Here is a 24,443-nt window from a genome sequence, read left to right on the forward strand (position 1 = left end):
GCCCCTGAGCGTTACCATGGAGCTCGTCTCACTAATAAAAGTAATCTCATATTTAGAAGAGCGGATCATCTGCTTTTAGTCGTGTAAAGTTTAAATTATTCACTGCTTTAGTTTTAGAAACGTCTCAAAACAAACCTCAGTTTAACACGTGATCATCACATATATGAAATGATAAACTATATGAAGACCCCCCCCTCCCAAACCCCCCAAACACCAGCGCACGAGCCCGCTGACGTCACGCCCCCGCTTTATCGGTCACGCACGCGCTTCTGGACTTTTGCCCCGGGACCTCTGATAACCGCAGCCGATAAACCGCGACCGTCCACCGGCCTTCAAAACATGTTCTCCCCGAAGTCTCCTCACGGCCCGGGCAGACATGGCTCCTCCGGGGGCCCCCAGGCCCGGCCCGCGGCAGAGGAGATCCTCATGGTGGACTGTGGATGTCCGCCCGGCTGCACCTGTAGCCTCCACCCCGGGAACAAGTGCCCCACAGCGGCTGAGGACAAGGTAAAGCCCGCGGTCAGCTGCGGCTCTCCGGGGAACGCTCCGGGGGTCAGCTGTTCAGGGGCCCTTCTCTGGGGCCCCTCATGAAACCTTTTGAAGCTCAGGGGATTTGTTTTTCCTGTAATAAGTTTGTTGTAAGTATTGTAAATATGAAAGAAACAAAGTCAGCCAGACAAACCTGTGATAGGCAGAAACAGCTTTATAACGTGTAAACTCCGCCACAAAGACGTTTGTGTTGAGATAAAAACCTTTGTTTTGACACTGTTCGGATATTTTATAGACGTTTTTAGAAGAGATATAACCCTAAAGATAGAGTTTATCCTATTTTATCTCCTAATTTACATCTGGATTACTCAAAAAGCCTTATATTTTGATACATTTTAAGCGAGTCGTTAGTGGTAAAGCCCCTATTATCACTCACTAAACATTACTGAACAAACAAGTAAATATATATTCATATTTCATATATTATGATCTAAAAATATATTGAATCAACTAAAAAAAAAGATTTAAATGTTAAAAGAGAAAAGACTAGCACCATAAACTTGGTCCGGCCCTAGTGCCACCCCTGTGCCATCCCTGTGCCACCCGTGTGCCACCCGTGTGCCATCCCTGTGCCACCCCTGTGCCACCCGTGTGCCACCCGTGTGCCATCCCTGTGCCACCCCTGTGCCACCCGTGTGCCACCCGTGTGCCACCCGTGTGCCACCCCTGTGCCACCCCTGTGCCACCCGTGTGCCATCCCTGTGCCATCCGTGTGCCACCCCTGTGCCACCCGTGTGCCACCCGTGTGCCATCCCTGTGCCACCCGTGTGCCACCCCTGTGCCACCCCTGTGCCACCCGTGTGCCATCCCTGTGCCATCCGTGTGCCACCCCTGTGCCACCCGTGTGCCATCCGTGTGCCACCCCTGTGCCACCCGTGTGCCACCCCTGTGCCATCCGTGTGCCACCCGTGTGCCACCCCTGTGCCATCCCTGTGCCACCCCTGTGCCACCCCTGTGCCACCCCTGTGCCACCCCTGTGCCACCCGTGTGCCACCCGTGTGCCATCCCTGTGCCACCCCTGTGCCACCCATGTGCCACCCCTGTGCCACCCGTGTGCCATCCCTGTGCCATCCGTGTGCCACCCCTGTGCCAACCAGTGAAAAGAGTCTGAACACGCCCTGAGTTAAACCAATGAAAAGAGTGTAACATAGTTTGCATGTTCTCCTCGTGCTGCCGCAGGTTTCCCCCGACTCCAAGACAATAATCATAATTCATATTTAATTACAAAAAAAAATAGTGTGTTTCCAGTAACATTGAAAAAGAAATCCAGATCGGATATGTTTTTATTTTTTTTTAATATATTTTAAAATCCTGGCACAGTTTTCTTTTCTCAGAAGTGAGAGCTTCACATTGAAGTTGTTCTCACCTCTGAACCAGTGCAACCACAGGAAGGAGCCATTAGCAGAGCACTTCTGACTCATTACCGCTCTGTTGTGGTCCTGCGCGCTGTCGCCCTGCGCGCCTGTCGCCCTGCACTCTGTGGTCGCTGAGCTCTCACTATTTTTCTTGTTGTCACTTGATGATGTGAGCACTTTTTGACAGTCACGCCCAATAAGTTCACGGCTGAAACAGCGGGCGTGCTTACGGCCCATAGATGTGTTATTATCACGGCTGCACAAAAAGAGCATCTGCAAACACAGATCAAATGTGCAGTGATTTTCATATCTCACGATCACGATTCTCTCTCTCACAATTTGACATTCTCGAAATGTACGGCCAGTAAATATGCAACAAAATGTTAAAAGTCGGGTTTTCTTTATTTTGAAATCCAGCTCGGTCAAGTTACTGGAAACACACTATTTCTTCTTCTTGGCCTTAGTTAAGATTAAGATTTAAGATTAAGATTTGCTTGTTTGAAGAATGTCACCACATTCCGTGGTTCCATCCCACAGACTTGTCTCACTTCCTAAAAACATGACATTTATTCCCTGTTTCTTGACTGAACCAGCGTCTCATCACTGAGCGACCATGCAGGTAAGACCATGCAGGTACAACCATGCAGGTAGGACCATGCAGGTAAGACCATGCAGGTAAGACCATGCAGGTACGACCATGCAGGTACGACCATGCAGGTACAACCATGCAGGTAAGACCATGCACATAGTAATATATATGATATAGTTTTGTCCCAGTTTAGACATGTTTAGATCTGGTTTAGTCCTAAACCAGGCTGACTAACCGAAGGATTGCAATTTGCATTTTACTTTGCATAGGATTTTCTTCTTCATTTGATTAATTATTGTCTTATATTTGTATGTCTCATGTACTTTTGTTTGAATCCTTCAGCAGATCTGATCCACTGAAGTGACTTTTGTCCTTTTAAGTCTGGATCATGACAGATCAGATCTAGTTTAAGCCTCTGACTTTAAGCAGAGTCATGCTGAAATTCCACTGTGAAGGGTCATGTGACCCGCACCAAAACGCAAGGACCCTTCCACTGTTCTAGTCTTCTAGTGTTCTAGTGTTCTAGTGTTCTAGTGTTCTCTAGTGTTCTAGTGTTCTAATGTTCTAGTGTTCTACTGTCCACTGTTCTACTGTCCACTGTTCTAGTGTTCTACTGTCCACTGTTCTACTCTTCACTGTTCTAGTGTTCTACTGTCCACTGTTCTACTCTTCACTGTTCTAGTGTTCTACTGTCCACTGTTCTACTGTCCACTGTCCATTGTTCTACTCTTCACTGTTCTAGTGTTCTACTGTCCACTGTTCTAGTGTTCTTCTGTGCACTGTTCTACTCTTCACTGTTCTAGTGTTCTACTGTCCACTGTTCTAGTGTTCTACTGTCCACTGTTCTAGTGTTCTTCTGTGCACTGTTCTACTCTTCACTGTTCTAGTGTTCTACTTTAAACTGTTCTACTGTCCACTGTTCTAGTGTTCTACTGTCCACTGTTCTAGTGTTCTACTGTCCACTGTTCTAGTGTTCTACTGTCCACTGTTCTACTCTTCACTGTTCTAGTGTTCTACTCTTCACTGTTCTAGTGTTCTACTGTCCACTGTTCTAGTGTTCTACTGTCCACTGTTCTACTCTTCACTGTTCTAGTGTTCTACTCTTCACTGTTCTAGTGTTCTACTGTCCACTGTTCTAGTGTTCTTCTGTGCACTGTTCTACTCTTCACTGTTCTAGTGTTCTACTTTAAACTGTTCTACTGTCCACTGTTCTAGTGTTCTACTGTCCACTGTTCTAGTGTTCTACTGTCCACTGTTCTAGTGTTCTACTGTCCACTGTTCTACTCTTCACTGTTCTAGTGTTCTACTCTTCACTGTTCTAGTGTTCTACTGTCCACTGTTCTAGTGTTCTTCTGTCCACTGTTCTACTCTTCACTGTTCTAGTGTTAGAACCAAATAGTGTCTGTGGGTTGGACAGTGGTTACAGACGTGTCAGATCATGTGCTATTTATTGCAAAGTACTAGAACTGAAACCATTATGACCTATGAGGACCAAAGCAGGACTAAAGCAGGACTAAACCAGTACCAAAGCAGGACCAAAGCAGGACTAAAGCAGGACTAAACCAGGACCAAAGCAGGACTAAAGCAGGACTAAACCAGGACTAAAGCAGGACTAAAGCAGGACTAAACCAGGACTAAAGCAGGACTAAAGCAGGACTAAAGCAGGACTGAAGCAGGACTAAACCAGGACTAAAGCAGGACTAAAGCAGGACTAAAGCAGGACTAAACCAGGACTAAAGCAGGACTAAACCAGGACTAAACCAGGACTAAAGCAGGACTAAAGCAGGACTAAACCAGGACCAAAGCAGGACTAAACCAGGACCAAAGCAGGACTAAAGCAGGACTAAAGCAGGACTGAAGCAGGACTAAACCAGGACTAAAGCAGGACTAAAGCAGGACTAAAGCAGGACTAAACCAGGACTAAAGCAGGACTAAACCAGGACTAAACCAGGACTAAAGCAGGACTAAAGCAGGACTAAAGCAGGACTAAAGCAGGACTAAACCAGGACCAAAGCAGGACTAAACCAGGACCAAAGCAGGACTAAAGCAGGACTAAACCAGGACTAAACCAGGACTAAAGCAGGACTAAAGCAGGACTAAAGCAGGACTAAACCAGGACTAAACCAGGACTAAAGCAGGACTAAACCAGGACTAAAGCAGGACTAAAGCAGGACTAAAGCAGGACTAAAGCAGGTCTAAAGCAGGACTAAACCAGGACTAAAGCAGGACTAAAGCAGGACTAAAGCAGGACTAAACCAGGACTAAAGCAGGACTAAACCAGGACTAAACCAGGACTAAAGCAGGACTAAAGCAGGACTAAACCAGGACCAAAGCAGGACTAAACCAGGACCAAAGCAGGACTAAAGCAGGACTAAACCAGGACTAAACCAGGACTAAAGCAGGACTAAAGCAGGACTAAAGCAGGACTAAAGCAGGACTAAAGCAGGTCTAAAGCAGGACTAAACCAGGACTAAAGCAGGACTAAAGCAGGACTAAAGCAGGACTAAAGCAGGACTAAAGCAGGTCTAAAGCAGGACTAAACCAGGACCAAAGCAGGACTAAACCAGGACTAAAGCAGGACTGAAGCAGGACTGAAGCAGGTCTAAAGCAGGACTAAAGCAGGACTAAACCAGGTCTAAAACAGGACTAAAACAGGTCTAAAGCAGGACTAAACCAGGACTAAAACAGGACTAAATCAGGACATACCCTTCTCCTTTCCTGAAAGGGCCTTCTCAGGACAGTAGAAGGGCCCTTCTCAGGACAGGCCCTTCTCAGGACAGGCCCGGCTAGTTCCTGTTCCTATAAAAGTGCAGATCTTCACTTCTCGTCCAGTTCTTTCTCTGTGTTGCTGAAATAAATGAATGAAATGCTGTGACACAGACAGCGAGTTACAGATGGAGAATCACTGCTGCAGGTTTAGACTCTTATGTAAATATAGGAAAGCTACGTGTTTATAAAAGAAAGTGTTTCTGTCTCAAAGCTAAAGGCTAACATATATGAACTTAAATATAAAACTGACAAACTTGATAAAAGTACATAGAAGGTTTGTGTAAACAGGTTAGTTCAGTTTGTGCTGTTATTTGAACATTATTGATTACCTTTATTGTATGTTAGCATTAGCATTAGCTTTGAGACATAATCACTTACTTTTATAAGCACATAGATGTCTCCAGGTGAAGTATTTACATGAAACATAAGGTCTGAACATGTGGTTATCACTCTGGAACTCTCTCTTTGCTTTGTCTTCATTCATTATTCATTCATTTTAGTGAGACTCTGCTAATTCCCCAGAAGGAATGACTGGAGCAGGAAGTGGAGCTCCATGTTTTTAAGGAAACCGTAACTAGCCGGTAAATTTCATGAAAAGGGCCCATTAACTTCCTGTTCAAAACTGAAACGCCCCGAACGAGCAGCAGATGATCATTTACATGTTTGAGATTTGAAAAGTGGTCACATTTAGAACCCCACATGTATCACTTGGAGTCTTCATGTTTCAAATAATCAAGAGTTTTTCCTGATCAATCGAGCCTCAGTTACAGGATTAACTGCAGGAATCAATCAAAATACAACTTTGAGTAAACTATTAATGAGGAAATACTGTTCAGTAAAAGTAAATTTAATGAAGCTTCAATTGAAAACAAACAAACCGTAACTTTGCGCGGATGTAAAGATAACATTTGGTTTGTTTGCAGCGGCACAGCTCAGTGTGAACACGCTCATCAGACAGGAAGTAGAGGCTCATTTCAGTCCATGCACATTGTCCTCTTTACTTTGATTTGTAAACTTTCTGTCCCAAACTCGTGTGTCTCCCCAGAGGAGCACCTGCCCCTCAGACTCGGGCCAACATGGCTTTGACAACTTGGCGTACGACTTAGGCAGCGAAACTCAACTCCATTCTCCGTCAGTTTCCTCTGCCACGTTCACCTTCTCCACGGTCACGTCTGAGGAGCAGCTCCGGTCCGTTCAGAGCGCTGCGTGCGGGACACAGGGCGTTCTTTCTGCTTCCTCCTCGCTGCCCTCACGTTCGATCTCCGCGCACTACGATCCCAATGTCGTCAGCCCGAAGGAGATCGGTTTGCACCTGCACAACACGGGCCACAGTGCGGAGTCGGCCGTGCGCATCGGAGTGGAGGGGATGCACTGCCAGTCCTGCGTCCAGACCATCGAGGCTCGCATGGCGGCGCTGAAGGTGAGGCTGAGGTGTACGGTGCATTCAGAGGACTCAGCTGTCAACACGGTAAATAAGTTAAGAATTATAAAACAGAATAAAAACAAAGACAAGAGAGGACTGCACAACTCACGCGGCGTTAAAAAGCCAGTGATTTCTACTCTGCAGAGATTGTTGTGTTATAGTTTTTTAAGAGCTGGAACAACATTCAGGTTTAAGAGAGTGTAAAATAAACCACTTGAAATCCCATCTGCTCTTCACTGCAGCCTCCTGTTCGCTTAAGTGTGGTCAATAAAAGGGACAGAATTACACAATATACATCACTGCAAACCAATGTAGACAGAGAACGTTACAGTTGTCTACAGTTTTTACCCTACATGGATCGGATTAGAGCCTGAAATGAAAATCAGTTATGATGTCAAATGTGCCCTTTTTTATATTCAGAATCATCTTCACATTTTGGGCTATTTAGTCATTTTTGTATGTCTCTGTTATGCAGTCCTTTTTCCGTAACAATAGACATGTGTGATCATAACGAGTGTACGCCCCGCCCCATCTCTGTTTCCAGGGCGTGTCCTTCATCCAGGTGTCGCTCCAGAATTCCTCCGCATTCATCACATTCCAGCCTCATGTGACGACAGCGGAGGAGCTGAGGGACACCATACAGGACATGGGGTTTGAGGCCACTCTGCTGCAGGGACAGGGGGGGCAGGGGGGGCAGGAGCACCCCGAGTGGCTGACTCTGGAGGTGTGGATCACGGGGATGACGTGCCGCTCCTGTGTGGACTCCATCACAGAGCGCCTGAGTCAGGAGCCCGGGGTGCGCCGAGTGTCCGTGTCCCTGGAGGAGCAGAAGGGCAGAGTGACCTTTAACCCCAGCCTCACTGCACCAGAGAGGGTCAGGAGGGCCGTGCAGGACATGGGCTACGAGGCATCACTTACAGGTAGAGAACTGATGATTACGCTTTCAAAGACACGTTCTTCGTAAATGAAGGCATTAATAAGCACTAGTTATTTGTTTAAAAGCACTTAGACCAGAGCTTCTCAAAGTGTCTCTGTCCCGCCGCACTGTCCTGTCCTGGGTCCCTTCACCCTCGTCTCCCTCCCTGTAAAGCTACATTTATAAGGTTTTGCTTTTATTTTGGTAACATCCCGTGTGACAGGAAGTTACAGTGATACTAAAATGTACTTGAGAGTCAAAGAAAAGACGCAAAGTAAAGTAAGCTACAGTCAACAGTGAAATTATGGTGAAAGTTATAAAAACCCAAAGATACAGCTACAGTGGACAGGGGAACGAGGTTTGTAATATGAATGTCTTATATATCAATTTTAAATGTTTATTTTACAAATATATGGAAAACAGCAGTGGCGTGCGTTCAGGGCGATCAAGGCAATCAGTGAGTTCTAATATTAAACTATATTAACTATTAAACTAAATTAAGCTAAATATGAATTGTTCTAAATATCCAAAACAGCCTGTTTTCCCCTCTCTTCTGCTGCTGAAGCTCGGCTGACCTCACTGTGTCTTATAGTGGCCTCTACAGGCCGCTGTCCCAGAGGCAGTGAGGGGCGTGGCTGTCCCAGAGGCAGTGAGGGGCGTGGCTGTCCCAGAGGCAGTGGGGGGCGTGGCTGTCCCATAGGCAGTGGGGGGCGTGGCTGTCCCAGAGGCAGTGAGGGGCGTGGCTGTCCCAGAGGCAGTGAGGGGCGTGGCTGTCCCAGAGGCAGTGGGGGGCGTGGCTGTCCCATAGGCAGTGGGGGGCGTGGCTGTCCTAGAGGCAGTGAGGGGCGTGGCTGTCCCAGAGGCAGTGAGGGGCGTGGCTGTCCCAGAGGCAGTGAGGGGCGTGGCTGTCCCAGAGGCAGTGAGGGGCGTGGTTGTCCCATAGGCAGTGAGGGGCGTGGCTGTCCCAGGGGCAGTGAGGGGCGTGACTGTCCCATTGGCAGTGAGGGGCGTGGCTGTCCCAGAGGCAGTGAGGGGCGTGGCTGTCCCAGAGGCAGTGAGGGGCGTGGCTGTCCCAGAGGCAGTGAGGGGCGTGGCTGCTCCATAGGCAGTGAGGGGCGTGGCTGTCCTATAGGCAGTGAGGGGCGTGGCTGTCCCATAGGCAGTGAGGGGCGTGGCTGTCCCAGAGGCAGTGAGGGGCGTGGCTGTCCCAGAGGCAGTGGGGGGCGTGGCTGTCCCATAGGCAGTGAGGGGCGTGGCTGTCCCAGAGGCAGTGAGGGGCGTGGCTGTCCCAGAGGCAGTGAGGGGCGTGGCTGTCCCAGAGGCAGTGAGGGGCGTGACTGTCCCATTGGCAGTGAGGGGCGTGGCTGTCCCAGAGGCAGTGAGGGGCGTGGTTGTCCCAGAGGCAGTGAGGGGCGTGGTTGTCCCATAGGCAGTGAGGGGCGTGGCTGTCCCAGAGGCAGTGAGGGGCATGGCTGTCCCATAGGCAGTGAGGGGCGTGGCTGTCCCAGAGGCAGTGAGGGGCGTGGCTGCTCCATAGGCAGTGAGGGGCGTGGCTGTCCTATAGGCAGTGAGGGGCGTGGCTGTCCCAGAGGCAGTGAGGGGCGTGGCTGCTCCATAGGCAGTGAGGGGCGTGGCTGTCCCAGAGGCAGTGAGCGGCGTGGCTGTCCCAGAGGCAGTGAGGGGCGTGGCTGTCCCAGAGGCAGTGAGGGGCGTGGCTGTCCCATAGGCAGTGAGGGGCGTGGCTGTCCCAGAGGCAGTGAGGGGCGTGGCTGTCCTATAGGCAGTGAGGGGCGTGGCTGTTCCATAGGCAGTGAGGGGCGTGGCTGTCCTATAGGCAGTGAGGGCCGTGTCTGTCCTATAGGCAGTGAGGGGCGTGGCTGTCCGATAGGCAGTGAGGGGCGTGGCTGTCCGATAGGCAGTGAGGGGCGTGGCTGTCCCATAGGCAGTGAGGGGCGTGGCTGTCCGATAGGCAGTGAGGGGCGTGGCTGTCCCATAGGCAGTGAGGGGCGTGGCTGTCCGATAGGCAGTGAGGGGCGTGGCTGTCCGATAGGCAGTGAGGGGCGTGGCTGTCCTATAGGCAGTGAGGGGCGCGCCAGAAAAAGATTGAGAAGCTCTGACTTAGACATCTATTAATAAGATGTTTTTATAGTTAATTCATTTAAAAGTCATTATTTATGTGTAGAATGTTCATAAGAGCATTAAAGTATTTATTATGAAACTGTTGTAAATGTGATCAAACAAGTGATAAATGCCTTATACTAGTGTATATTATAAATAGTTTACTGATGTGTTTCTAAAACACACAGTATGAAACATGATGGATTAAAGGTGAACTGTGTGTGGGACTCAAGCCCTCGTTTGTCCAGGAATAGAACATGTACGTGGTAGAAATATTTGTGCTTCTCCTTTTGAAAAGGTTTCAGAGGTCGTCATCTGGATGTGGAGTATTTTTTATCAATAAAAATACCTGCAATTGAATAAAGTTACATTTGCATTTTAAAGTATTGTGTGAAGAGGGAAATATTCTCTGCACTAATAAACAAATGAATCCTGAGTTTGTCGTATTAAATAGGCTTTGTACGAGTCTGAAGGCTGGACCTGCCTCAAACCCTGTGCCGCTGAGTTGCCATAGAAACGGGACTCGAAACCATTTGAGAGTTTGATGAAGAGCTATTGTTGGGCCGAATGTGAAAACCTCTCTAAGATCTGGATTTGCCTGGTTCTGCTGAGCAGTTAACTCCATGCAAACAGCAGCATGTTAGCATGTTAGCATGTTAGCACGTTAGCATGTTAGCACGTTAGCACGTTAGCACGTTAGCATGTCAGGTAATATACATCAGGTTCAGTCTGTCTGGTGTTTTTAGTACCTGCTCCCGAGAGGCCCCGAGCAGCTCCGTCCGAGGGCCCGCCCGCGTGGTCCTGGCCCCCGCAGCAGGCTGGGGTCACTACTGGAGAGTCTGAGGAGAAGGTCCAGAGGTGCTTCATCAGTGTGACGGGGATGACCTGTGCCTCGTGTGTGGCCAACATCGAGAGGAACCTGCTCAAACACAGAGGTCACATGACACACAACCCTGAAACCTGCAACACCATCACAAACATAAAGAGATCACACATTCTTATCCAGCAAATCAAATACTTGTGTTGCAGCTCCGAAATTTCCCCATGTGTGGACAAATAAAGTCATATCTTATCTTATCTCACTTCATAATGATTATTTGATGAAAGCGTTGACTTGGTTGTGTTGGAGATGGTGTCGTTTTAGATGATTATTCAAGAGTAACACAAACACATTGTCTCTGCAGGGATCCTTGCCGTTTTAGTTTCTTTAATGGCGGGTAAAGCAGAAGTGAAATACTGCTCAGATCTTATCACCCCGGTTGATATAGAGCGCCTCATCGGGGATCTGGGCTTTGGAGCCAGACTCATCGAGGACAGTGGCCTCACAGACGGGAAGCTGGAGCTCACAGTGAGTGGAACGTTCAACCGGTTGGTGCACATTTAAAGGTGTTCAGTAATAGTGTTGTTCCCCTGCAGGTCACAGGCATGACCTGTGCATCCTGTGTCCACACCATCGAGTCCAGGCTGACCTCCACCAAAGGCGTCCTGCGGGCCTCAGTGGAGCTGGCCTCAAACAGAGCTCAGATCCACTTCAACCCCGACGTCATCGGAGCTCGAGATATAGTCCGGCTCATACAGGTGAAGCATCCAGAGGGTTTATGGCACCTCATGCTTTTACAAATGTGTCTAGAAGTCATGTCCCGTTTCCAGGACCTTGGATTTGAGGCCACTCTGGTGAAAGAAGCCGTCCGGAACAATCTGGAACACACAGAAGAAATCAAACAGCAAGTATCTAAAACTATGCATTTCTTAGAACATGAGACTCATTTAGTTGGTCTGGATCGTTCGTGAACATACATGAAATACACGGTGTAAACAGCAGGATTAGCCGACACAGGGAGAACATGCAAACTCCACACATAAAGGCCCGGGAATCCATCCAGGACCTTCTTGCTGTGAAGCGAGGCCCTTCAGCTGGACTTGCCAGGACAGTTTAGTGGGAAACAGGGATGAGAGTGGGAAGGACATTGCAGCAAAATGTCATTTCGATTCAAACTCGCGATGCTGCAGGTTTCTCATAAGCAGCGCACATGTGCTGTCCTCTCCACCACCGAGCGGCACAACATGACTATTGTTCGATAGCGGCGGTGTATTTAGCCACATGTTCTGTCCCCATCTCGTCCTGGCACAGTACAAATGAATCATAAACATGCTAAACATGCTAAATATAATAAATATTTGCTAAATAGTCCAATGTGTTTAAAGGCAAATATTAATTTATTTTATTGCCACAACAAAACCCAAAACTTGTTTCTACTTCCTCTTCTTCCACAATTGAATTCCTGAATACTAAAATGAGCACATCATTTACTTTAATGCAGCGTCGTGCGCTCAGGGCAATCAAGACAAGCAGTGATTGACCAATCAAATCGCAACTATATATAAATTGTTCTAAATATCCGAAACAGCCTGTTTTCCCCTCTCTTCTGCTGCTTTAGTGGCCTCTACAGGCCGCTGAGCAGTACTGCAGGAAGAGGAGAAGAGAAGCTCTAACTGAGCATGTGCAGAGGAGAAGAGAAGCTCTAACTGAGCATGTGCAGAGGAGAAGAGAAGCCCTAACTGAGCATGTGCAGAGGAGAAGAGAAGCCCTAACTGAGCATGTGCAGAGGAGAAGAGAAGCTCTAACTGAGCATGTGCAGAGAAGAGAAGAGAAGACAAGTCTGTGTTTGTGGCTCAGGATCTTCATGTTTATAATGATCAGACGTTAGTGAGAAATACAGGCAGTATTTTCCTAACTTAAAGCGCTAATCATTAGGAACATGGTTTGTTTGAATGAGCATCATGTAGTGAACGGGACTGGGCTCAGTTGGATCGATCTTTGTCCTTCATGTGCGAGACATTGTTGTTTTGTTGTCACTTTTACGTGTAAATATCGATGACCACGCCGAATCTTTGCAGCAAGGCCGTGGCTGCAGAGCCGCGGCGCGGTCAAATGGCCCAGCAGTTTCAGGAACCGCGGCACTGCCATATAGTCTCATGGCAAACCCTAACCCTAACCCTAACCCTAACCCTGACCTTAACCCTAACCTTAACCCTAACCCTAACCCTGACCTTAACCCTAACCTTAACCCTAACCCTAACCCTAACCCTAACCCTGACCCTGACCCTGACTCTAAACTTAACCCTAACCCTAACCTTAACCCTAACCCTAACCCTAACCCTAGTCTCATGGCTAACCCTAACCCTGACCCTAACTCTAACCCTGACCCTAACCCTAACCCTAAACCCTAACCCTAAACCTTAACCCTAACCCGCAGTTTCCGGAACCGCGGCACTGCCATATAGTCTCATGGCTAACCCTAACCCTAACCCTGACCCTGACCCTGACCCTGACCCTGACCCTAACCCTAACCCTAACCCTAACCCTAACCCTAACCCTAACCTTAACCCTAACCCTGACCCTAACCCTAACCCTAAACCCTAACCCTAACCCGCAGTTTCAGGAACCGCGGCACTGCCATATAGTCTCATGGCTAACCCTAACCCTAACCCTGACCCTAACCTTAACCCTGACCCTAACCTTAACCTTAACCCTGACCCTGACCCTGACCCTAACCCTGACCCTGACCCTGACCCTAACCCTAACCCTGACCCTGACCCTGACCCTAACCCTAACCCTAACCCTGACCCTGACCCTGACCCTAACCCTGACCCTGACCCTAACCCTGACCCTGACCCTGACCCTAACCCTAACCCTGACCCTGACCCTGACCCTAACCCTAACCCTGACCCTGACCCTAACCCTGACCCTGACCCTAACCCTGACCCTGACCCTGACCCTAACCTTAACCCTGACCCTGACCCTAACCCTGACCCTGACCCTGACCCTAACCCTAACCCTGACCCTGACCCTGACCCTAACCTTAACCCTGACCCTGACCCTAACCTTAACCCTGACCCTGACCCGGTGCGGTCAAATAGCGCAGCAGTTTCAGGAGCTGCGGCACAACATGACATGGCAGTTTGGGCTCTGTAGACGCTCCCTTGCAGCAAAGAGAGGACAGACATAAGTGGTCAAAGGTCGAGCAGGAGGAGAGACTAATGAAAGCAGTTTGTACCAGACAGTGATGACAGCAGTATCTGAACACGCGTCCATCAGCGTGTCCTGCTGTAAAGTCTTTGCATCTCTCTTTGGCAGGTGGAGGAGCTCCTTCCTGACCAGCCTGATTTTTGGGGTTCCAGTTATGGCCTTGATGATTTACATGATGGTGATGGACCACGGTGGCTCCGTGCCTGAAGACCACACCCTCTTCCCAGGGCTCTCGTGGCTGAACCTGGTCTTCTTCATCCTCTGCACCCCAGTGCAGGTGGAACAACACGCGTAACATCAGTTCTTTCAATCTATATACTTTTTAGAGTCATTTTTCTTTTGCTTTTAGATATTTGGAGGTCGTTACTTTTACGTCCAGGCCTACCGCTCCTTAAAGCACCGCACGGCCAACATGGACGTGCTAATCGTGCTAGCCACTTCCATAGCCTACATCTACTCGTGCGTGGTGCTCGTCGTCGCCATGGTGGAGCGGGCGGGCCAGAGTCCACTCACGTTCTTTGATACTCCGCCCATGTTGTTTGTGTTCATCGCTCTGGGACGATGGCTGGAGCACATGGCGAAGGCAGGAGGAGTTATACTTTAATTTTTGTTCAGATAGAAAAGAAAGTTGAATTGCAATTTGTAAATAAACATAAAATATACAACGAAAAGGAGCTAAAGTAGAAAACACAACGTAATGAATCATTGTAATGACCTATTCAACCAGACAATAAACCATTTTGTAGCATCTGAAAATCCTGAAACACTTTTACTGTTATTGGATGTGAGGTAAAGTTTGGCATTTGTTTTTTAAATATTGGAAATTCTGTTCTTGTTTTTTCCTTTTATACCAAAATTAATTGATCAATAATGTAAAAAAAAAATGAATGTGTTTTTTTATGTGTAGAAATGTATATATTTTCCCCTTTAAAAGAAATGAATAATGAAAAAAATGACAATTCTTTCTTTCTTCTTGGTCAGAGTAAGACGTCCGCTGCTTTGGCCAAGCTCATGTCGCTCCAGGCCTCCGACGCCACCGTGGTCACGCTGGGACCAGACCTGTCCATCCTCAGGTAACACTTGTCGTGTTCTTGTATTGAACATAAATCCGTGGGACCACTGCGTGCTTCATCAACAACTTTTATTGAATACCCAACATGCATCGTGCTTCACATGACGTCACGTTAAACAATCCTGTCAGTATAAAACACTCTCAGAATACACCACACTTCCGCAGCTTCAGTGTCGATGTGTTCAGTCAGTCACATTACCTCTGTGTCAGTGAGGAGCAGGTGGAGGTGGAGCTGGTGCAGCGGGGGGACGTGCTCAAGGTGGTGCCGGGAGGAAAGTTCCCTGTGGACGGGAAAGTGATGGAAGGAAGCTCCATGGCAGACGAGTCTCTGATCACAGGTCTGACACATGACACATGGCACTGCCAAAAGGATTCAACTCAAACTGTAAAACCTCCATGTGATTGAATACGTTTGTCTTAGTCTGATTTCTGTTGTGAAGGTGAGCCCATGCCCGTTGCTAAGAAGGTGGGCAGTATCGTGATCGCCGGGTCCATCAACGCTCACGGGGCGCTGCTGGTGGAGGCCACGCATGTGGGCGCAGACACTACTCTGTCCCAGATCGTGCGGCTGGTGGAGGAGGCCCAGACCTCCAAGGTAAACTTACAATATATTACTGAGTTATTTCAACATGATTTTCAGCTCGATGTGACCTACAGTCATTTCTCACAAAATGATGATGTTGCACTTTTGCCCAGGCTCCGATCCAGCAGTTGGCGGATAAGCTGAGCGGATACTTTGTGCCTTTCATTGTGGTCATTTCTCTCTTAACTCTGGGAGCCTGGATGGCCGTTGGGTTTGTGGACTTTGAGGTGGTCAAGGAGAATTTTCCGGTAACAGCCCCCCAACCTGTATTTCCAGTTGTAAACAGCTGACACTTTGACACAGTTTCTCTCCTCCACAGGGTTATAACCCCAACATCTCCAAGGCGGAGGTGATTGTGCGCTTTGCCTTCCAGGCCTCCATCACAGTGCTGTCCATCGCCTGCCCCTGCTCTCTGGGGCTGGCCACCCCAACCGCTGTCATGGTGGGCACAGGTGTGGGCGCTCAGAACGGGATTCTCATTAAAGGAGGAGAGCCTCTCGAGATGGCACATAAGGCAAGAACCTCAGATATTGATTGAACCTGTTGGACGATATCGACACGCTGTGCTCTTCCTGCAGATAAAGGTTGTGATATTCGATAAGACGGGCACCATCACAAACGGGGTGCCCCTGGTGACACGAGTGCTGGTGCTGTGGGAGGTGGCCCGGATGCCCCTCAGGAAGGTCCTGGCCGTGGTGGGCACCGCTGAAGCCAACAGTGAGCACCCGCTCGGGCTGGCTGTGGCCAAACACTGCAAAGAGGTCAGCTCTGCTAAAGAGGCCAGAGAAGGATCTAAAGATTAAGAGTAAAGTTAGCCAGCACCTTCCCCATTTGTCTAACCAGTTCTATCACTTACATGAATAAATACATGAACTATTTTTTATTGAACAAGCAGATTATTAACCCATCATGGCATGCAAATGATTGGCTTTTAGTTTCACACTGCTGTTATATTTTTATCCTGATTAATCCCACTGGCCCTTAATATGTCACATGTGTGTGTCTCAGGAGTTGGGCTCTGCGTTGCTGGGATACTGTCAGGACTTCCAGGCGGTCCCGGGCTGTGGGATCAGCTGTAAGGTCTCCAACGTGGAGCATCTCCTCCAGCAGCCCGACCAGGAGCACTACATTCTGCCTGGAGCCACAAGTGATGAGAGCAGCCTCCTGCCTGCTGGAGGGGTCACTTCCAAAGGTCACTGCGTTGTGTCTGTATTCTTTGTATTCATAAAGTGGTAAAAATGATATGTGTTTACGTATTTCTCACACATTTAGGCCAAAACCAGTCGTTCTCAGTCATTATTGGAAACCGAGAGTGGATGAGAAGGAACGGACATCACATTGGAGCGGACATCGATGCCGCCATGTCCAGTCACGAAACCAAAGGGCAAACTGCCATCCTGGTCGCTGTTGATGGTAAAGAACACTCCTCATGAGTCGGGTGAATACGACGGTGGTGCAGACTGTTCTTGTGTGTGGCTGTAGGCGTGCTGTGTGCTATGATCGCCATCGCAGACACAGTGAAGGCGGAGTCGGCCCTGGCGGTGCACACGCTCAACAACATGGGCATCGAGGTGGTGATGATAACGGGAGACAACAAGCGCACGGCCAAAGCCATCGCCGCCCAGGTAAAACACAGCCTGAGCACCTCTCAAAGAGCCAATGAGGGCGAGGGTCCATCTCCTTGTTTTTTATAGAGTGCAACATGACAAGGAAATAAACAAAACAGAACACACAGAAAGAAAAATGACAAAAACAGAAGAGCAGCTCAAAGAATGTCAGATATTATAGAGGTTAATGTGCAACACGACATTATTTGATCTGACTTAGTGGCAGTGTGTGGCAGAATTATGGGCAGCGCAACAGATAAATACGTTCCTTTGCTTATTCCAGCCTCATTTTTGTCCGAGGAGCTTGTGTTTCGTTCAAATTAACTTTACAAGGTAAAATGTACATGAAAGTAGTTTATTAGCAGATTTCTAGCTTGTTTACGAAGACATTTGGAGATTTAGGACATTAATTTCCTCAACAATTGACTCTAAAACATCTTATTCAAAGGGAGATGTCAGCTACAAACTAAATATTTAGCTGAGTTGTAGACTTTTATATATGTTATCAGACTGTAGCAGTTGTGTTTTGATCTCTTCCACTGACTCATGCTATTTTTCCACTCGCTGCTGAAATTCAGAATGTTGTGATGTCACCTGCAGAACCTCGATAAATGTCCAGAGTTATTTCAGTCCAGTCCGGTTGGTTCCGTTGCTGTCGACCATTTCTTTGTTTTTCTGCCGCAGCGTAAAGTACATTCCACAGGCGGATATAAGATAAGATAAGATCCACGTATCGTCTCGGATACAGTGTTTTACAGTCAAATGGAATGTCTAGATTGGAAACAGTTTGCAGTGTCTCATTTATCTCTGTCCGATATGTAGAAGTGGAAAGGCAGTCCCAAGTTCTCCCTGTGAAGTACTGCAGTTCTCCCTGTGAAGTACTGCAGTTCTCCCTGTGAAGTACTGCAGTTCTCCCTGTGAAGTACTGCAGTTCTCCCTGTGAAGTACTGCAGTTCTCCCTGTGAAGTACTGCAGTTCTCCCTGTGAAGTACTGCAGTTCTGCAGTTCTCCCTGTGAAGTACTGCAGTTCTGCAGTTCTCCCTGTGAAGTACTGCAGTTCTCCCTGTGAAGTACTGCAGTTCTGCAGTTCTCCCTCTGAAGTACAGCAGTTCTCCCTGTGAAGTACTGCAGTTCTGCAGTTCTCCCTGTGAAGTACTGCAGTTCTCCCTGTGAAGTACTGCAGTGCTCCCTGTGAAGTACTGCAGTTCTGCAGTTCTCCCTCTGAAGTACAGCAGTTCTGCAGTTCTCCCTGTGAAGTACTGCAGTTCTGCAGTTCTCCCTGTGAAGTACTGCAGTTCTCCCTGTGAAGTACTGCAGTGCTCCCTGTGAAGTACTGCAGTGCTCTCTGTGAAGTACTGCAGTTCTCCCTGTGAAGTACTGCAGTTCTCCCTGTGAAGTACTACAGTTCTGCAGTTCTCCCTGTGAAGTACTGCAGTTCTCCCTGTGAAGTACTGCAGTTCTGCAGTTCTCCCTCTGAAGTACAGCAGTTCTCCCTGTGAAGTACTGCAGTTCTGCAGTTCTCCCTGTGAAGTACTGCAGTTCTCCCTGTGAAGTACTGCAGTGCTCCCTGTGAAGTACTGCAGTTCTGCAGTTCTCCCTCTGAAGTACAGCAGTTCTGCAGTTCTCCCTGTGAAGTACTGCAGTTCTGCAGTTCTCCCTGTGAAGTACTGCAGTGCTCCCTGTGAAGTACTGCAGTGCTCTCTGTGAAGTACTGCAGTTCTCCCTGTGAAGTACTGCAGTTCTCCCTGTGAAGTACTACAGTTCTGCAGTTCTCCCTGTGAAGTACTGCAGTTCTCCCTGTGAAGTACTGCAGTTCTCCCTGTGAAGTACTGCAGTTCTCCCTGTGAAGTACTGCAGTTCTGCAGTTCTCCCTGTGAAGTACTGCAGTTCTGCAGTTCTCCCTGTGAAGTACTGCAGTTCTCCCTGTGAAGTACTGCAGTTCTGCAGTTCTCCCTGTGAAGTACTGCAGTGCTCCCTGTGAAGTACTGCAGTTCTCCCTGTGAAGTACTGCAGTTCTCCCTGTGAAGTACTGCAGTGCTCCCTGTGAAGTACTGCAGTGCTCCCTGTGAAGTACTGCAGTTCTCCCTGTGAAGTACTGCAGTTCTGCAGTTCTCCCTGTGAAGTACTGCAGTGCTCCCTGTGAAGTACTGCAGTTCTCCCTGTGAAGTACTGCAGTGCTCCATGTGAAGTACTGCAGTTCTCCCTGTGAAGTACTGCAGTGCTCCCTGTGAAGTACTGCAGTTCTCCCTGTGAAGTACTGCAGTTCTCCCTGTGAAGTACTGCAGTTCTCCCTGTGAAGTACTGCAGTGCTCTCTGTGAAGTACTGCAGTTCTCCCTGTGAAGTACTGCAGTTCTCCCTGTGAAGAACTGCAGTTCTCCCTGTGAAGTACTGCAGTTCTCCCTGTGAAGTACTGCAGTTCTCCCTGTGAAGAACTGCAGTGCTCCCTGTGAAGTACTGCAGTTCTCCCTGTGAAGTACTGCAGTTCTCCCTGTGAAGTACTGCAGTAATCCCTGTGAAGTACTGCAGTTCTCCCTGTGAAGTACTGCAGTTCTGCAGTTCTCCCTGTGAAGTACTGCAGTTCTCCCTGTGAAGTACTGCAGTTCTCCCTGTGAAGTACTGCAGTTCTGCAGTTCTCCCTGTGAAGTACTGCAGTTCTCCCTGTGAAGTACTGCAGTTCTCCCTGTGAAGTACTGCAGTTCTCCCTGTCAAGTACTGCAGTGCTCCCTGTGAAGTACTGCAGTTCTCCCTGTGAAGTACAGCAGTTCTCCCTGTGAAGTACTGCAGTTCTGCAGTTCTCCCTGTGAAGTACTGCAGTTCTCCCTGTGAAGTACTGCAGTTCTCCCTGTGAAGTACTACAGTTCTCCCTTTGAAGTACTGCAGTTCTCCCTGTGAAGTACTCCAGTTCTCCCTGTGAAGTACTGCAGTTCTGCAGTTCTCCCTGTGAAGTACTGCAGTTCTGCAGTTCTCCCTGTGAAGTACTGAAGTTCTGCAGTTCTACCTGTGAAGTACTGCAGTTCTGCAGTTCTCCCTGTGAAGTACTGCAGTTCTCCCTGTGAAGTACTGCAGTGCTCCCTGTGAAGTACTGCAGTTCTCCCTGTGAAGTACTGCAGTGCTCCCTGTGAAGTACTGCAGTGCTCCCTGTGAAGTACTGCAGTGCTCCCTGTGAAGTACTGCAGTTCTCCCTGTGAAGTACTGCAGTTCTGCAGTTCTCCCTGTGAAGTACTGCAGTTCTCCCTGTGAAGTACTGCAGTTCTGCAGTTCTCCCTGTGAAGTACTGCAGTTCTCCCTGTGAAGTACTGCAGTTCTCCCTGTGAAGTACTGCAGTTCTCCCTGTCAAGTACTGCAGTGCTCCCTGTGAAGTACTGCAGTGCTCCCTGTGAAGTACTGCAGTTCTCCCTGTGAAGTACTGCAGTTCTCCCTGTGAAGTACTGCAGTTCTCCCTGTGAAGTACTGCAGTTCTCCCTGTGAAGTACTGCAGTTCTGCAGTTCTCCCTGTGAAGTACTGCAGTTCTCCCTGTGAAGTACTGCAGTTCTCCCTGTGAAGTACTGCAGTTCTGCAGTTCTCCCTGTGAAGTACTGCAGTTCTGCAGTTCTCCCTGTGAAGTACTGCAGTTCTCCCTGTGAAGTACTGCAGTTCTCCCTGTGAAGTGCTGCAGTTCTCCCTGTGAAGTACTGCAGTTCTGCAGTTCTCCCTTCCCTGTGAAGTACTGCAGTTCTCCCTGTGAAGTACTGCAGTGCTCCCTGTGAAGTACTGCAGTTCTCCCTGTGAAGTACTGCAGTGCTCCCTGTGAAGTACTGCAGTTCTCCCTGTGAAGTACTGCAGTTCTCCTTGTGAAGTACTGCAGTTCTCCCTGTGAAGTACTGCAGTGCTCCCTGTGAAGTACTGCAGTTCTCCCTGTGAAGTACTACAGTGCTCCCTGTGAAGTACTGCAGTTCTCCCTGTGAAGTACTGCAGTGCTCCCTGTGAAGTACTGCAGTTCTCCCTGTGAAGTACTGCAGTTCTCCCTGTGAAGTACTGCAGTTCTCCCTGTGAAGTACTGCAGTTCTCCCTGTGAAGTACTGCAGTGCTCCCTGTGAAGTACTGCAGTTCTGCAGTTCTCCCTGTGAAGTACTGCAGTTCTCCCTGTGAAGTACTGCAGTTCTCCCTGTGAAGTACTGCAGTTCTGCAGTTCTCCCTGTGAAGTACTGCAGTTCTCCCTGTGAAGTACTGCAGTTCTCCCTGTCAAGTACTGCAGTGCTCCCTGTGAAGTACTGCAGTTCTCCCTGTGAAGTACTGCAGTTCTCCCTGTGAAGTACTGCAGTTCTCCCTGTGAAGTACTGCAGTTCTCCCTGTGAAGTACTGCAGTTCTCCCTGTGAAGTACTGCAGTTCTGCAGTTCTCCCTGTGAAGTACTGCAGTTCTCCCTGTGAAGTACTGCAGTTCTCCCTGTGAAGTACTGCAGTTCTCCCTGTGAAGTACTGCAGTTCTCCCTGTGAAGGACTGCAGTTCTGCAGTTCTCCCTGTGAAGTACTGCAGTTCTCCCTGTGAAGTACTGCAGTTCTGCAGTTCTCCCTTCCCTGTGAAGTACTGCAGTTCTCCCTGTGAAGTACTGCAGTGCTCCCTGTGAAGTACTGCAGTGCTCCCTGTGAAGTACTGCAGTTCTCCCTGTGAAGTACTGCAGTTCTCCCTGTGAAGTACTGCAGTTCTCCTTGTGAAGTACTGCAGTTCTCCCTGTGAAGTACTGCAGTTCTCCTTGTGAAGTACTGCAGTTCTCCCTGTGAAGTACTGCAGTGCTCCCTGTGAAGTACTGCAGTGCTCCCTGTGAAGTACTGCAGTTCTCCCTGTGAAGTACTGCAGTGCTCCCTGTGAAGTACTGCAGTTCTCCCTGTGAAGTACTGCAGTTCTCCTTGTGAAGTACTGCAGTTCTCCCTGTGAAGTACTGCAGTTCTCCCTGTGAAGTACTGCAGTTCTCCCTGTGAAGTACTGCAGTTCTGCAGTTCTCCCTGTGAAGTACTGCAGTTCTCCCTGTGAAGTACTGCAGTTCTCCCTGTGAAGAACTGCAGTGCTCCCTGTGAAGTACTGCAGTTCTCCCTGTGAAGTACTGCAGTTCTCCCTGTGAAGTACTGCAGTAATCCCTGTGAAGTACTGCAGTTCTCCCTGTGAAGTACTGCAGTTCTGCAGTTCTCCCTGTGAAGTACTGCAGTTCTCCCTGTGAAGTACTGCAGTTCTCCCTGTGAAGTACTGCAGTTCTGCAGTTCTCCCTGTGAAGTACTGCAGTTCTCCCTGTGAAGTACTGCAGTTCTCCCTGTGAAGTACTGCAGTTCTCCCTGTCAAGTACTGCAGTGCTCCCTGTGAAGTACTGCAGTTCTCCCTGTGAAGTACAGCAGTTCTCCCTGTGAAGTACTGCAGTTCTGCAGTTCTCCCTGTGAAGTACTGCAGTTCTCCCTGTGAAGTACTGCAGTTCTCCCTGTGAAGTACTACAGTTCTCCCTTTGAAGTACTGCAGTTCTCCCTGTGAAGTACTCCAGTTCTCCCTGTGAAGTACTGCAGTTCTGCAGTTCTCCCTGTGAAGTACTGCAGTTCTGCAGTTCTCCCTGTGAAGTACTGAAGTTCTGCAGTTCTACCTGTGAAGTACTGCAGTTCTGCAGTTCTCCCTGTGAAGTACTGCAGTTCTCCCTGTGAAGTACTGCAGTGCTCCCTGTGAAGTACTGCAGTTCTCCCTGTGAAGTACTGCAGTGCTCCCTGTGAAGTACTGCAGTGCTCCCTGTGAAGTACTGCAGTGCTCCCTGTGAAGTACTGCAGTTCTCCCTGTGAATTACTGCAGTGCTCCCTGTGAAGTACTGCAGTTCTCCCTGTGAAGTACTGCAGTTCTGCAGTTCTCCCTGTGAAGTACTGCAGTTCTCCCTGTGAAGTACTGCAGTTCTGCAGTTCTCCCTGTGAAGTACTGCAGTTCTCCCTGTGAAGTACTGCAGTTCTCCCTGTGAAGTACTGCAGTTCTCCCTGTCAAGTACTGCAGTGCTCCCTGTGAAGTACTGCAGTGCTCCCTGTGAAGTACTGCAGTTCTCCCTGTGAAGTACTGCAGTTCTCCCTGTGAAGTACTGCAGTTCTCCCTGTGAAGTACTGCAGTTCTCCCTGTGAAGTACTGCAGTTCTGCAGTTCTCCCTGTGAAGTACTGCAGTTCTCCCTGTGAAGTACTGCAGTTCTCCCTGTGAAGTACTGCAGTTCTGCAGTTCTCCCTGTGAAGTACTGCAGTTCTGCAGTTCTCCCTGTGAAGTACTGCAGTTCTCCCTGTGAAGTACTGCAGTTCTCCCTGTGAAGTGCTGCAGTTCTCCCTGTGAAGTACTGCAGTTCTGCAGTTCTCCCTTCCCTGTGAAGTACTGCAGTTCTCCCTGTGAAGTACTGCAGTGCTCCCTGTGAAGTACTGCAGTTCTCCCTGTGAAGTACTGCAGTGCTCCCTGTGAAGTACTGCAGTTCTCCCTGTGAAGTACTGCAGTTCTCCTTGTGAAGTACTGCAGTTCTCCCTGTGAAGTACTGCAGTGCTCCCTGTGAAGTACTGCAGTGCTCCCTGTGAAGTACTGCAGTTCTCCCTGTGAAGTACTGCAGTTCTCCTTGTGAAGTACTGCAGTTCTCCCTGTGAAGTACTGCAGTGCTCCCTGTGAAGTACTGCAGTTCTCCCTGTGAAGTACTACAGTGCTCCCTGTGAAGTACTGCAGTTCTCCCTGTGAAGTACTGCAGTGCTCCCTGTGAAGTACTGCAGTTCTCCCTGTGAAGTACTGCAGTTCTCCCTGTGAAGTACTGCAGTTCTCCCTGTGAAGTACTGCAGTTCTCCCTGTGAAGTACTGCAGTGCTCCCTGTGAAGTACTGCAGTTCTGCAGTTCTCCCTGTAAAGTACTGCAGTTCTCCCTGTGAAGTACTGCAGTTCTCCCTGTGAAGTACTGCAGTTCTGCAGTTCTCCCTGTGAAGTACTGCAGTTCTCCCTGTGAAGTACTGCAGTTCTCCCTGTGAAGTACTGCAGTTCTCCCTGTCAAGTACTGCAGTGCTCCCTGTGAAGTACTGCAGTTCTCCCTGTGAAGTACTGCAGTTCTCCCTGTGAAGTACTGCAGTTCTCCCTGTGAAGTACTGCAGTTCTCCCTGTGAAGTACTGCAGTTCTCCCTGTGAAGTACTGCAGTTCTGCAGTTCTCCCTGTGAAGTACTGCAGTTCTCCCTGTGAAGTACTGCAGTTCTCCCTGTGAAGTACTGCAGTTCTCCCTGTGAAGTACTGCAGTTCTCCCTGTGAAGGACTGCAGTTCTGCAGTTCTCCCTGTGAAGTACTGCAGTTCTCCCTGTGAAGTACTGCAGTTCTGCAGTTCTCCCTTCCCTGTGAAGTACTGCAGTTCTCCCTGTGAAGTACTGCAGTGCTCCCTGTGAAGTACTGCAGTGCTCCCTGTGAAGTACTGCAGTTCTCCCTGTGAA

The 24,443-nt window shown here is 48.8% G+C and overlaps 1 protein-coding gene across 1 annotated transcript in view; it reads left to right on the top strand.

Moving 5' to 3' along the window:
* The first annotated feature begins 302 nt into the window (after positions 1-302).
* atp7b (ATPase copper transporting beta) overlaps positions 303-24,443 on the top strand; it is a 28,959-nt gene continuing 4,818 nt past the window's right edge. The window contains exons 1-18 of the mRNA XM_072448222.1: positions 303-507; positions 6,308-6,682; positions 7,230-7,605; positions 10,466-10,654; positions 10,904-11,067; positions 11,136-11,297; positions 11,370-11,443; positions 13,858-14,026; positions 14,099-14,332; positions 14,731-14,822; positions 15,032-15,159; positions 15,262-15,416; positions 15,518-15,652; positions 15,724-15,918; positions 15,983-16,165; positions 16,413-16,596; positions 16,677-16,817; positions 16,887-17,029. Of these exons, the coding sequence (XP_072304323.1) occupies positions 340-507; positions 6,308-6,682; positions 7,230-7,605; positions 10,466-10,654; positions 10,904-11,067; positions 11,136-11,297; positions 11,370-11,443; positions 13,858-14,026; positions 14,099-14,332; positions 14,731-14,822; positions 15,032-15,159; positions 15,262-15,416; positions 15,518-15,652; positions 15,724-15,918; positions 15,983-16,165; positions 16,413-16,596; positions 16,677-16,817; positions 16,887-17,029 (3,267 nt within the window). The 5' untranslated portion in view covers positions 303-339. The remainder of the gene's footprint in view (positions 508-6,307; positions 6,683-7,229; positions 7,606-10,465; positions 10,655-10,903; positions 11,068-11,135; positions 11,298-11,369; positions 11,444-13,857; positions 14,027-14,098; positions 14,333-14,730; positions 14,823-15,031; positions 15,160-15,261; positions 15,417-15,517; positions 15,653-15,723; positions 15,919-15,982; positions 16,166-16,412; positions 16,597-16,676; positions 16,818-16,886; positions 17,030-24,443) is intronic.

Source organism: Eucyclogobius newberryi, unplaced genomic scaffold (assembly GCF_026437365.1).
Source record: "Eucyclogobius newberryi isolate DKJ021-1_F unplaced genomic scaffold, fEucNew1.0.hap1 SCAF_1, whole genome shotgun sequence".
Lineage (NCBI taxonomy): Eukaryota > Metazoa > Chordata > Actinopteri > Gobiiformes > Gobiidae > Eucyclogobius > Eucyclogobius newberryi.